The sequence below is a fragment of the Hyposmocoma kahamanoa genome, unplaced genomic scaffold, assembly GCF_003589595.1.
Source record: "Hyposmocoma kahamanoa isolate Upper Pololo Valley unplaced genomic scaffold, ASM358959v1 63, whole genome shotgun sequence".
NCBI classification, from domain to species: Eukaryota; Metazoa; Arthropoda; class Insecta; order Lepidoptera; family Cosmopterigidae; genus Hyposmocoma; species Hyposmocoma kahamanoa.
Genome location: NW_020653851.1, coordinates 19,056,850 through 19,071,103, shown reverse-complemented (window position 1 = coordinate 19,071,103; position 14,254 = coordinate 19,056,850). Strand labels below are relative to the sequence as shown.

The 14,254-nt window shown below is 35.3% G+C and overlaps 1 protein-coding gene across 2 annotated transcripts in view; it reads right to left on the bottom strand.

The window, feature by feature from the left end:
• Positions 1–313: 313 nt before the first annotated feature.
• Positions 314–14,254, bottom strand: part of LOC113229992 (transcription factor Ken) — a 40,422-nt gene continuing 26,481 nt past the window's right edge. For both annotated transcript variants that reach the window (XM_026463697.1, XM_026463696.1), the window contains exons 2-5: positions 3,322–3,504; positions 3,028–3,148; positions 2,310–2,774; positions 314–2,065 (exon numbers count right to left, since the gene is read on the bottom strand). In XM_026463697.1, coding sequence (XP_026319482.1) covers positions 1,133–2,065; positions 2,310–2,774; positions 3,028–3,148; positions 3,322–3,497 — 1,695 coding nt within the window. In that variant the 5' untranslated portion in view covers positions 3,498–3,504 and the 3' untranslated portion in view covers positions 314–1,132. The remainder of the gene's footprint in view (positions 2,066–2,309; positions 2,775–3,027; positions 3,149–3,321; positions 3,505–14,254) is intronic.

Sequence of the window (14,254 nt, the reverse complement as noted above, 5' to 3'; positions counted from 1 at the left end):
ACAATAACGCCAGAAGCTTCGTATTAATACTAAAGTAGTAAAATTAATCCAAAAATAAAGATATTCAAGCATTATTACAATAGTATAAAGAGGAATTACTGAAACTGTTAAGGAAAGTCGAAGTTAGCAACTACAGTCATGAGATTATTAAATTGGTACCTACATACTTTAAGTTTAACAATTCAAAATCAATTCAGGTCCCTTTAATTTCTCTTAATTGTACACCAAACAACTTTAATGCTTCACAAATCTTTGGTGCTTATCCACATTGCAATCGGCACGAACGAATAGAAGAAGGTATCTATTAAATATACGTACAATATAACGAACACATTGCTTCTTTATTTAAGAAATTACATAGAGCGATAAAATCTAATATTGAGATTGAAAAATGTCATTGAAAAGCTGCGAAATGCGGAGTCAGATGCTGCATTGGAACAGACACAAAGATACAGTTTGATTTTTGATAGAATTTTTATCAAGGGCGTGATCGCGTTGAGATCGTAAACAGAATTTTGTGCGGGGTAGTTTACGTTTTAGTGGAAGCACCAAAAATTTTCCTTAATTCAACGAATTGACATGATTCACCTAATGCTAAGTTCCAATTCTGACTAGAACCTTTATCTCTATACTTGGTACAAGTAGAAAGACTATGCAAAACCATATTTAGCGTCACTCTGTGGTTCAAGATACTGTTTAAATTAGGAGGTAGTTCAAGTGACAATCGTGATTCACGGTACAAACTTCGCAACTTTTCTTTGACTATGTCTATTTTCTATTCTTAAGGAATTATTAATGTGTCGGTGGCTTTTAAATAATATTTACCCTAAGGATACATCTTTCAAATAAATACTATCTCGGAAGGTTTTGGTCCCGGATTATAATTTTTAAACAAATTATAACAATTTGGACCCATTCGGCAAACATGTGATTTTATATAGTCGTTTAGCATCATATCCACAGAGACCAGTGAATGCCTTACTATGAGTATCGCTCTGCGATATCACATGTCTTACAACTAAACACTTATCATTATCCTTCTTAATCACATATCACAATTGAGCTCTCGAATCGAGAGAAAAAAATTTCAATGTCCAAAGTTACGCGAGCGCCTGCGTCAAATAAGCGGCTGTCATTCATGCAGGTTCTTGCTGAGAAGCAGGCTATTGTGTGGCCCTGATAGATGTCGTATAAGTTCCGGTAATGCTTCGAAGGTTAGTTGGCAAAAACAACAGTTAAAACGGCCTGGCGTGTTGGTTCTTCCGTCGTTTTCGCTCGACGATATCACGTTCCGATGTACAGAACACAGATGTTTTAACAAATGCGCTTTCTGTTTGAACATAGCAACGCAGAGTCGACAAGCGAATGGTTTTTCACCAGTATGAACTCGAAGATGTGTCTTGAGATTCCACGACATACCGAACTGCTTGCCGCAATATTCGCATCGGTACTCTCGAACGGGAGCTTGTTTACTGGAACCTTGCTCGTGTTCTGTTGAGGGCGCATCGTCTCCCCCTATTTGCGGTTGGCAAAGCCACGTACCCCATGAACCTGCGCTGGGAGGTCGGTATTTCAGAACGTCATCATGCGCGGCTGCGGGTGGAGTCGCGCTTCTTTCTGGTAGATAAGGCGGTGCAGATGCACTAAGTGGATGTAAAGCGCTAAGCCGAGCGCTTGCTGCGACACCAGCTCCCCCTCCAGGACCTTGGGCATATCGCAAATGCGCCATCTCCTCTAAGTAACTTGGAGCGAATGATACAAACGGTGGATTCTGTGACGGTGAATTATGGAAACCTGGCCTTCGTTTTCTGTGAGGCGTGACGACGTAGTTTTCTGGCGATGTCTGCACAAGAGACATAAGATCTTGATCAGGTGGTTTGAGGTGTGCATAATCTTCTAATTTCACTGTTCGTAAGTCCAGTTCAGGGGGTTCCAGATAATGTGATTTCCGTTTAGCCCGCTCGATACCTCGTCCTAGTCGGTCACTGAGCAGTTGTCGTCGGTATACCTGTTCTTGTGGTTGTTCATCTTGACTTGATGTGGTAGATCTTCTTCTGTTGATATTCTGAAAATGAATAAACGAAATATTGATTAAAAATGGTATTTATACTTATTACGAATACAATCATAAGAATGTGTATTATGTTCTATAGTATCATCAAAGTACAATCAGTGTTGTCGCACTCGTTATTTACGTTTAAATGTTGACTGAATAAATCCATTACAACTTAGTTTTTATAACAAACTACTACAAAAAGTGTAGAATAGAAGAATGTAATAATTTGGGAACAAAAACTAATGATATTCACCTTTGCAGCGACAGTTTCCACATCGACATCTTGTGAATCATCGTGTTCCCCACCAGAATTTTCCGAGTTGCGCGCAAGTGACAGATTAACCGGATTTGAAGAACTTCTCCGCCGATTCGTAAGCCGTCCACATTCCTTATTCTCACCATCATGATCTTCATCTTCTCTTTCGTCATTACTACTGGTCGACATGCTTTCTTTCTTTATACTTAATCCTTCGTCACCTCTGTCTTTATGTGTGCCTGTTCCAGGAGTGACCCTATCGCTTTCAGAATGTGAAGATCCAGACGGTGCATCGTGTTTACTGCTTTCATTACTGTTTATATCTGTTTTGAGGTTTTTAGGTCGTCGTTCGCAAGATCGATTCCTTTCTTCTGCCTGTTGCCTTTCTTTTGTTGACTTCCATACATCCGATTTAATTTCCAGTAGCTCAAATAATTCTTGCATGTCATCGATTTCCCCAGACTGAAATGAAAAATTTGAACCAATTAGGCAATTAACCAAGCCCGCGTGACTTCCTTATTTCGAGTACTTAGAGAGATTTGGAAAGAATCGTGCAACAAAAGGAATTTATCTGGGATGATTAAAGATACAACGCCCTGTGAGATGTCCCAGGTGTTACTGAATCAATATAGTAAGGGCATGATACGAAATTTTGTTGTGAGATAACGAAATATTTTTGAATGCTTTGTTTAAGTTGTTACGTTATAATACCCACCTCAATGTAAGCTTGACCACTGTACAAGAAGACAAGGAGATGCCTCATGAGAGTGCTGCTGATGCCAGACATGTGGATAGTGACAGGGCACTCGACTGATGGTGTATCATCGAGAATTTTTCTGCAAAACGAATAAGTTTCGTAATTAGATTTTAATGCTTTGCATAATTATTATATTATTATTTGTTAAAAATAAGTAGAGAAACATGAACACCCAATATGTTAAGACTACACGCCTTCTTGTGCGCTCTCACACGACTTTATATTTCTCTTCAGCTAGCTAATACAACATACCTTATGAGTGGGCTAGCAGCAGCCATGACGATCCTGTGCGCGGCAAGGGGCACGGCGTCATCGCACACGAGCACAAGGTCGGAATATCTTGCGCCGCGCCACGCCGCCCCCACTTCATTCAGGATGCAGGCGTGGTGCTTGCCGTACGTCAGCGTCAGCAAGCCTTCGCCCATCATTCCAGCACTGTAAGAAATAGAGACAGATGGTGAATAAGAGTAATCCATTCGTATTGAAAACATTTTTGAATCTATTTAAATCCTTTTCGTTGAATTCTACGTAACATTACGAAAGTTACCAAGAAAGTTATGATCTTGCTTTTTTGTTGCTATAATATATTCAAAGGTTTCTGATCAGAGATCTTTGATTAAAAGTTTGAATAAAATGAAGCTTACATTTTTATATCAGAATACACTGAATATATAAAAACTTTGTGAAAGATTATTCTAACAGGGGAGTAGATTATGGCAGTCATAGTACACTGTACATTATAGTCATCACCAAATAAGAGGCCAAATTTGACAGCCAAAGAAGGCGATAGTATGTAACTTTGAATGCAATCAACGAAACAATAAACAAACAATTATTAGCATAATTGAGTTTTTAAAAAATACATAAATTTTATTGAAACATTATATAATGTGACAAAACATATTTGAAGTACTGTTTTCGCACGAATTCCAAAATAAAATGCAATTTTCAGTTACCCAGAAACCTCCTGAAAACAGTTACATCTTCAAGCTATTTTTTTTTTAATAATAGTGTTGTGAGCAATTAATCGCCGAATTTCACGAAGTCATTTCGATTTCTCGGCAAAAACACTTTGTTGGTGACATTGACAACTTCTAACTTATTGCCAGCCGAATAATTGTAAATTTATGAAATCCTTGGTTTATTGGTAATTCAATCTTTTTATGTAAGTAGTTGTTTTATCGATGAACCTTTTAGGCCCCCTGAACAACAATGATCTGAAAAATAATCTAAACAATCACAAACTCTTCGCGTCACGATGACAAGTGTCAAATTTGGCCTCTTATTTGGTGACGAATTTAAGCTACAACACTTTTGTGCAACGAAACAAGAGCCGTCAATTACTTGCTTGGTTGTGCTGCTATATGTGTAATTTAATAATTACGTTGCTGGAGTGTTTTTTACACATTAGATAATTCGTAAACGAATTACGCTCTTTTTCTACCATTATAAATATTCAATGACACAGAACCAAAGTGGACATTGTATAAAAAAAACCAATAGAAAAAAAAACAAAATAAAAATACCAACCAATATTTGAACAGCAGTTTAAGTTATTTAATTTAATTTTAATTCCCGTTTTGCATTTACTAAATCGGCTTTAAAGTGCCTTCAAATTAGACGCTAAAGTGTGAAACACAAAGAGAGTGGGTGCGGGTCGGGTCGGAACCGCGGCAGGTTAATTCCGTGTATATAAGTGGACACGCCGCGGTCCCGAACCGACACGCGCCCTACCCGCACCCGCTCTCTGTGTGTTTCACGCATTATATGGACGACCGTCCCGCATAATTGGTGTCGTCCATATTATACACGGAATGAAACCCGTCGCAGTCCCGACCCGACACGCACCCGCTCTCTGTATGTCTCAACGCTTTTTAGAAGCGCTGCAGTAGCGGGACACGCGAACGTTTTGCGTCACTAATTATTGTAACTGCTTGCAAAAGTGGCGCACGCGTGTCACGTGTGGCGATGGCGCTTCTAGATATTGTATGAAAATTAGCAGTAGAGCGGCTGCTGCGCCACAGTGGCGTTTCTATAAGCGTCTAATTGGAAGGTTCCCTTACCAACGCTGCTGTTCATCTTAGAGTGGCTATAAAAAATATATTCATAATTCATACCGTTAGGCAACAAAGACGTCCATCATCACAAATAAGTGAAATCATCTAAAAAGAAACCGCTGTCACGTTTTGACACGCTGCTCTTGTACCTAAACAACTAAGCAACCAACTAAAAGAACACAAGGTTACATCAAAAGAAACAATTTCAATAGCTTATCGAAATCAACATTAGAATTAAGATCGTGTGTAAATTGTGAGATGGAATACAATAGGCATTTACCAAACAATTCAAAAGTTTCTCAACAAAATTTAAAAGGTTAAAAATCAAGAATTTAAATTAACGTTAAACAGACGGGAATGAGGTCCTAGTCGCAGGTGATAGAAAACTTGATGCAATAAGACCTTACCGCATTAAAGTGCGATAGAAGCTCGAGATCGTTTATGTGACTATCAGTAGCTGCTTCTATTGTACCGTGGCCGAGTTTCGCAACAGTGGGTTCATAACAGCAGCGCCGTCTTTAGGCGAGGACTAACCTGAACGATTATGAAGTATTTTATCAGATTTTAGTACTAAAACTACTCGAGATTATAATACGTAATACGCAACTAAATTACTTAGGGCTCATGTTAATAAATATGTCTATCTATCTTAAATCTTAAGTAAGTCAACTATGTAATTGTCTAATATTAATGCAAACCACCCTATTATTGACTTTAGTTACAAAAATTGGTAATAAAGAGTGATACTTTATTTTAATTTTTCAACGAACATTCCAATTTACGCTACAGCAAACAAAGTATTAATTTAATTTTAACAATATGAATTTTTGTTAAATTAAATGTATTATTAATTAAAAATTAAACTGTAATTTTAGTTTTAAGTAAAAAAAAGTTTAAAAATTAAATTACATATTTTGTAAAACGTATGTGATAGCGTATACTGGAATGTTCTTTGGAAAATTAAATTAAGGCGTTTAATTAATAACTTTGAAAACTATAGTGAAATAAGGGGTGGTTTGCAATAATATTAGACATAACTGATTGATGTATTTACCATTTCAGTCAAGTTCATTGTACTTTAAGGCTGAGCATGACGGTTTTATGTAATCTTTTAGCCACTAGTTATTTACCTTACTTTTATTTCGTTTGATAGTATACGCGATTGGAGGAATTTATAACGCATCTAAAATTCATATAATTTTTCACGTATAATCTTCCAACTAGACAATAATAGCTACTTCGAAATAATCAATCAGAGTACTGACTGATTTCGCATCATTTAAGAGTCGTCAAAATTTTCGCTTATTACTAAGCATCACTCAGCACTTGAGCTACTGCTCAAGATCATTATTAAGTCTTATTCAATCAAGTATAGAGTCTTGGTCAGTTGAGGTGGTGTCATCGATGATGCCCCTGCTTATGAATCTATTAATGTAAGACAGCTTGATAGGCATCTTGAGATCTAATTACATAATATGTGGTTAGTACCGGAGCTTTGGGTATATCGGGCCTTGATTAGACCACGGTGTAAATAATGTACATGTATAACAGAGTATGTTTTATTTATTAGAAACGTTAGCACTTAAATGGCGTAAGTTCAGCGCCAGTGGCACGAGTCAGAATTAAAACAATGCAGCAAATTCAAATAATACTCGATGTGTCCGTTAGATGGCGCTTAGACAAAAATTGTGTACTTGTGTTTGAGTAAAAACTGAAACGCTCTGAAAACTACAATAAATTCTGTTAGAAATAACAGTATCGAGTAGCAGTAGAGCTACTTGTGAAAGAGTTCGTCTAGGGGAGTACTGCCACCATATTATTTCTGACGCCAAGCAGTAATGAGAGCATTAGGTGCTGCGTTCCGGTGCTCTTCAGAACTTTGTAGTTCAAAGCACTGAATGGCACTGCAACTGTTATGGACAGGCGTGTCGCTTACCACTAGGCGCACCATTTGTTCGCCCCATCACTTTAAATAAAATAAAAAGTTTTGCTGGTGGCAATTCGCACCATTGTACTTTTTTAACGATCTACAACATATCTACACCTAAGAACGGCACTGGTGTATAGTTGTCACTATTGCACCTAAAGTCATATTTAATTGCAGAGGTTGAAGTGCAATGGAGCTGTTATAACCCGAATTTCGTGCGGAATGCTCATAACGATCACAATCGAGGGTTCCGTCACGATTTTGTAATAACACATTTCGAATTTCGTATGGTGCATTTAGGTTGAAGATTTGCACTTTGCGATAGCTTCATATGTGATCTTTATACCCGAGCTATAAATTATTGATTCACTTTTATGTTCGTACTAACTTTTGCATCCCATTTTGGGATTTAGGTAACCTACCTATCAAAATGATTGAGTAACATAAATTTAAAACAAACATGAAAAATAATTTTATAGAATCAGTGGCAAGCTATAAAAATGGACGCATGGAATTACATGTAACGGATTTGCTGGGATTATAAAATAAGAATTCGACAATGGCTGGTTTGATTGAAAATATTTATTGTACCTTACTCGAAACAACACCAAAATAAGTCTATTAAACATTTTCACCCCTCGAGTTTACCCCTGAAGGTTCCATTGGTGTAGTCTAGTGATACTTTTTATACCGCTAATTATTTAATAATATCAATCAAAAGTTTTATTTTCTCTCAACCATGTCAACCATGTACGTTCTGGAACCGCCATAACTCAGAGGTAAAAAAAAACAAAAAAAAAAAACATAAACAACATTTGTTGATGAAAACTAAATGTTAAATCATATAATTTAGTAAGTGTAAGTACCTAAATATTTACCCAAGAACGGTTGTGCCATTGAAATAAACTTTCTCATTTACTAGACCGTAACAATTACAAAACGTTATAGAATTGAATTTGTTACCTTTCGGGTGATACCTCTCTACCACTAGGTCAAGGGGTGATCTTGGATCACAAAAACCTAAGCAGCTTGAGTAATGAGATTTTATTCACGTTATATTAATGTGTTGGAATAAAAAAATTCAAAAAAAAACTTTATTAAAAACATGGATTAAGCATTTCCTTGTGCGCGATAATCGTGAAGCCGTTTATGATCCGGTAAAATGCAAATACAAAGATATGCAAAGGTTCTGCATACTATAAAAATTTGATTATCAATGTTATTAAAATCGGCAAACAGTCGAAGGTTTTTTTGATGGAAAGTTAAGAAGTAACATTATTAAAATCGCTATAACATTGCCAGCTGCGGGGCACAAGAAGTAAGCAACCCCTAGAGTTTCTTGCTCATTTTTCTCAGGGGAATCCGCGTCACGGATGAGCAGTAGAGTTTAATCGGTATGACCACAGACTACATAAATACTAGTAAGACGATTTCAAGTATAATTTGCTTACCTATGAAATAAATTATTTTTGATGATTATTGACTTTGGCTTTTGACTAAGTGTCTCTTTACCCTTGATTTCGGAAAAACAGGTACAGCAGTACCGCTTTGTGGTACAAATAGGTCCATGGTATTTACATACTTACGCGGGTTCTACAAGGACAGAAACCCTACTACATTCAATGAAATATAATTTTAGTTTCCAATAAAATTTCAAAGTTACAATGTCCCATTCATACAAAACGTACATAGTTTTAAGATGGCACTATAATGTCTCATTGCTTTTAACTTGTTTGTTTTATTCCTATCGAATGATTATGAAAAAAAAATGGAAAGAAAAATAAAAAAATTTTTTGCACAAATGGCGCTACGGAAAAAAGCAGTTAAAACAAAAAAAAAACAAAGATCTGCAGCACATAGAGAAATTTGTAAGGTCTGCTGACTCGTTCCTTAGCCCTGTTGGGAGAGCGACATCTATAATATCCCTACTTCACGTCCAGTCGAATCGAACTTTTCTTTGAACTTGTTCAATCTTTGTATCAATAATATTTATATAAAAAATATGCAAATAAAAGAAGGAGAAATAAGCGACGACAAGATAATAATATTAATATAGTTGAATGAAAATATCTCGCAATTTATTGCTATTCATTCTGCTATTTGGCTAGTTAAAACATTTTAAAATGTATATTTGCTGCGGAACTCCAAAAATGAATAGTTTTATGATCATAGCAAAAAAAAAATGGTGAGATAATCTTAAGCGTGATGTTGAATTTTCCTTGGACGATGAATGTGGGTCGGTTCGAATTAATACTAATTGAAGGTCGCGAGATGTGGGCAAAGCAAATGTTCGCCTTTTACAGAGAACAATAAATTCTTTGCTTCATTCGCTTTGAGAATTGTTTGGTGTTGGGTGTGTATTTGCAACTTTATATGTTATTCATGCTTGTACATTCAAGAGCACGTCAAGTTTGATACTTTGAATTTTGGACTGTTCTGTTTTAGTTCTGAATTTAAATCTCATGTGCCACGCTTGACCTTCTTCTGACCCCGTCGAAAAGTTTTGTGGTTCATTTTATTGTTATGCTTTTTGTCGTAAATGTTGCTTTTAATTTTAAAGTACCTTTTGGAAGCTATTATTAACCGACTTAAAAAAGGAGGTTCTTAATTTTACTGCTTTTTTGTGTGTATGTTTCGTGATTAATCCCACATTTGTGAACTGATCTCGTTGATTCTTTTTTTATTTAGAAGGGGATACCTCAGTAGTGGCCTCTTTGAAATTTGAAGAAGATATTTCACCTTTAAGGTTAGCAAATTAGGGGATGAATTCAGTTTATTGAATTTCACTCACTTCCCTTGACACGTAGACGTAATTCCAATAAAAGTAAAATGTTATGGTGAGCCGATCTGATGATGGAAATGGCTGACAGATGAGTGGAACTCCTCAACAATATATAGCACCTATATTGTGTTTCGGTTCATATTATTCGTTTTGACAAGGACTTCCATATTTCAGTTATCATTGAGGAGACTACGGTAATGAATACAGCGAAAGCGGAGCCATTTTTTGAGGCCGGTTTTATGTATAAAAAGTTTTTTTTTTATGATAATAAGTGATGGGACGAACAAGTTATGCGCCGGTGGTAAACGACACGCCTGTCGATAAACATCTGAGGTGTACTGCCTCTGCGCCCATCACCCAGACATAACTTGAAAAGAAGTCCCATGTGCCTGTAATTTCACCAGCACAAGGATGCAGTGCAAGGGTAAGGACCCTTCAAAACCGGACCGCGCTAATACCCACATTACTGCTTGGCGGCAGAAATAGGTAAGGTGGCAGTACTTCCCTGGATGAACTCTTTCACAAGGAGTAGAGCTCCTTGTTACTAAAAGTTGTAAATTAAGTTCATTAAATGATGTATATTCCGGATTGAAGGTAAGAAACACCTATACTGTGTAATCATATGTGCTAAGTTTCATACAACGTCCAAAACTTTAAATTTAAGTGTCCAAAAAAACTCTGTAATTATGTAAATACACTTTGAATCAGTTAACGGAGATTCAGTGGCACATTTTCAGGGCTGTGCCGGCGCAGTGGGCCGAGGCGGCTCGCCCGCCATTGTCCGTGTGAATCCACTCGAAACGCTGCACTTCACATGCTTTGCAACAAATTGATGGTACTTTTGGAGTGACTTCAAAAAAGGTCAATGCATTGAGCACAAAAAGTAACTTCTCATATAAAAAAATCGCAAATGGATCATTCTGCCCTGACATACACGCAAAAATAAGATAAAGCGAAAATTTTCTAATGGGAACCAATATTTCCTCCTATAATAAATATATTTATTACAGTTGCCATATTATCTTATTCATTAGGATTATTACAATGCTTAATTAACCAGCCGAAATATTGCCGTGATACTCTTTAGTAGTATAGGTATATTTATTTATACATGGTTCCCATGAATCTACATTTCCTATATAGGTAAGTATCATATTTTTAGTAAATCACAGCATTCTGTAATCTCTTGAAATACATAAACTACAGCGTCGAGTATTTTACATTCGTATGATGTTAAGGATCTGTTTTGTTCTTTAATTGAGGAAATGATGAATCTGGATTATCACCGAGGATCTAAAAGTCAACTCAAGGTAAAGGGCGAAAACGGGTATGCTTTTGCGATTATACTGCTTCCTTTATGTTTGCAGTGAACTTGCAAATGTGTTGTTTTCTTACAAAAGGCAGTTTAATTGGCCTCTCATTATTGATTCAAGTATTTAGATTTATATTGATTTTATATATTTATTTTGTAAACTTTAACGTGACTATCTAATGAAATGTCCAGCAGGTTAAGGTCGAAATATCTATGATAATTTATATATATAAAATATATCCATGGAAATAAAATACAACTGATAAAATATTGTGTAAAGATAAAAATGAAAAAAATTACAAACTATAAACGATACTGCCATCTAGTAACTTTCTGGAGAACTATTACGTTATCACTTTCTCTAGAGACGTTGCGTTCGTAAACATTATGGCCATCTGATACTATATTTCTTCGCTAGATGGCATTGCATCAAATATATCTCGACTTTCTTCATAGAGGGCAGTAAGATATTTGTTCTACTATCTAGTTTCAACTTGGCGGTATAAATATAAACTCAGCTGATATAAATGAAAAGTTTAGCATTGATAAAATATTCATTTGTCCTTTCTTGCTTTCGTAATCAGCGCGACCTTATACATTTTCGTTTCAGTAAACCATATTCCGGAAACTCTCAAAAACACATTCTCTTTCCAGCCGATTTGGTAAAGGTAAATGAGATCACGAATTGTTTGTGGACCAATTATTAACATTAATAAGAAAACCAAAAAATTTTTACTTCGAAATCGACTCAACTAACTCAACCGAGGCGTGTTAAAAATAAAAATGTTGTCGAATCATTAATTAACGTGTTTTTTTCCGTGATAAATTTAATTTTATGACAGTTTCTGTGCTCCATTTTGCATTACGAGTCTGAATAAGGCCAACTTTACACTGTTTTGGTTCTTTAAAATCCAAAAGATTATTTGTAGAAATGAATACAAGCCAATTTGATTCATTTACAATTTCATTCTTAATTAGTCGTTTAGGGACTCACCACATTTATTCACACGGTCACGGAATCTTGGATCGCCGACGCGAAGAGCACAACGTCATTTTCGTTCTTATTACATTTACACAAAGATTTTTCTGACCGGCTTAATGCGAATCTTTGTCGATAAGTATGGTGGCTTCCTAATTGCCAGGAGTACTCTAACATAGTAATTGTGCAACACCTACTTATGTAATATATCTAACGTGTTGACTATTTAAACTATGTATTGTTGTTGAGAACATGCTCGACTGAATTAATCTTACAGTTTGACAAAGCATTGATATACTTCTAGAAGCATATTATTATACACGATAAGCACATTTGGTAATCTAGAACTATCCTAACTTCCAGAAATTAAGATATAATCCAATGTTAAAACTAACGTGGAAAACTGATTAGTAAATAGATAAAAATAATTCTTCAATCTTAGTATCAATAATTGTAGTTGCCAAGTTTATAGTAACTCGGCAATTACATAATTCTGTTCACATTAATTAAGTTCAGACTAGAGTTGGCATTACGTTCATGTGCACGATTATTATGTTTATGCTTGAAACAAGGTATATAAGGTCCGAAGTATTTAAAGCGAAAGAAACATCTGCTCCATATATTTTGGTTGTATATAAAATTTGCTTTGGAACTGCCATTTTTATCGCTATTAGAAAAGTAGTGTAAGTCTTCAGAACTTTATGCAAACTTTATGTTTTAAACCTGATTAATAATCTAACAACATTACTTTCATTATAAGAACCACAGTAAGGTATCGAAGAAAACAAATACTTACATAATGTAGGTATCCAGATTACCATGCTGGTATATCATGGTATCCCATGAAAATGATCACCTTATATCATGTGATATCGAATACCGACACATATGCCACTAATAGTAAGTCAATATAAAAACAAGCTAATTATTTCAAGATTTTGTAAGACAAAGGTGAAGTTGGTAAAATCGCAAAAAAAGCAGGACTAAAAAAAGCGTGCAGACGTTAACAAAGTAAACCTGATTGTGTAAGGTTAGGAATTTATTGTATAGATATTTAGGTAGAATGTGAAATGAAAGATAAAAAAAACTTAGTACCTAAACACAAATAAATGATAAGATATTTTTATATCTACATATAAGCCTGTAAGAGGATTATTTTACAGACGTCAACGAAGTTAAATCTTGCTGTACTTCCCAGTTCTCACTGTGGCCGTGACTGTAAATTTAGATTAGATTTTATTTGAATTGATGTTATGAAACTCATTGTATTAAATTTCATATTAACATAATTTTTGTAAAAAGGAAACAAACGTTTAAAGATTTAAAAGGAATTCTTAAGTAATTGAACCCGATAAAGTTGGCAATTTTAAACGGACAATTAAAGTAGTTAAAGAAAAAATAATACTTAGAAGTAACTAAACTCCAACCGATTACGAGTAATAACAAAAAAATAGATGTTATTTTGGCAATAGTATTTCACAAAAACCATACTTCAAAACAATTCTAAAACACAGAATAGACGGTGGATGATATAGACAGACAGATTTACAATCAACCGTGTAATTGTAGCTATAGAATATATATTATGTGGAATATATAATCGGGTTTACTAGAACGTAAAAAATTTAGAAAGACGTTTCCATCATTCCTCTATGAAATCAGCGGGCAAATGTCTAAAGTAAGAACAGTGCCAAATCATATACAACAGGTTTGTAAATGGCTTCCAAACCTTGACAACTTTCTAATCGGAACTGTAGAAGACGAAATGCTAAAATGTATCACCAGAAACTATAAACCTAGAGTGTTTAACGTCGATCGAATCAATTGCGAAATATTTCGCGATGTTAATGTTGCAAGTGTAGAAATTGTAACCGTTGGTCTAGTGGAGCGTAGAATTGGGAAAAAAGTCGCACTTTCCCTGGCCATTGCCGAATTGATGTTGCGAAAATACAAATCACATTAATTCATGCGGTATAACGTAGGCATGATAGGTTGCAAAATTGAAAAAATTGAGTTTCATAATGTTTGACTCTTGATTGATAGCTGATTATTAGTAGTCTTTGTTATTGATGGGAACTTATATAAATTTTTATAGCTCTGAATTGGACGAACTATTCAATTATTCGTT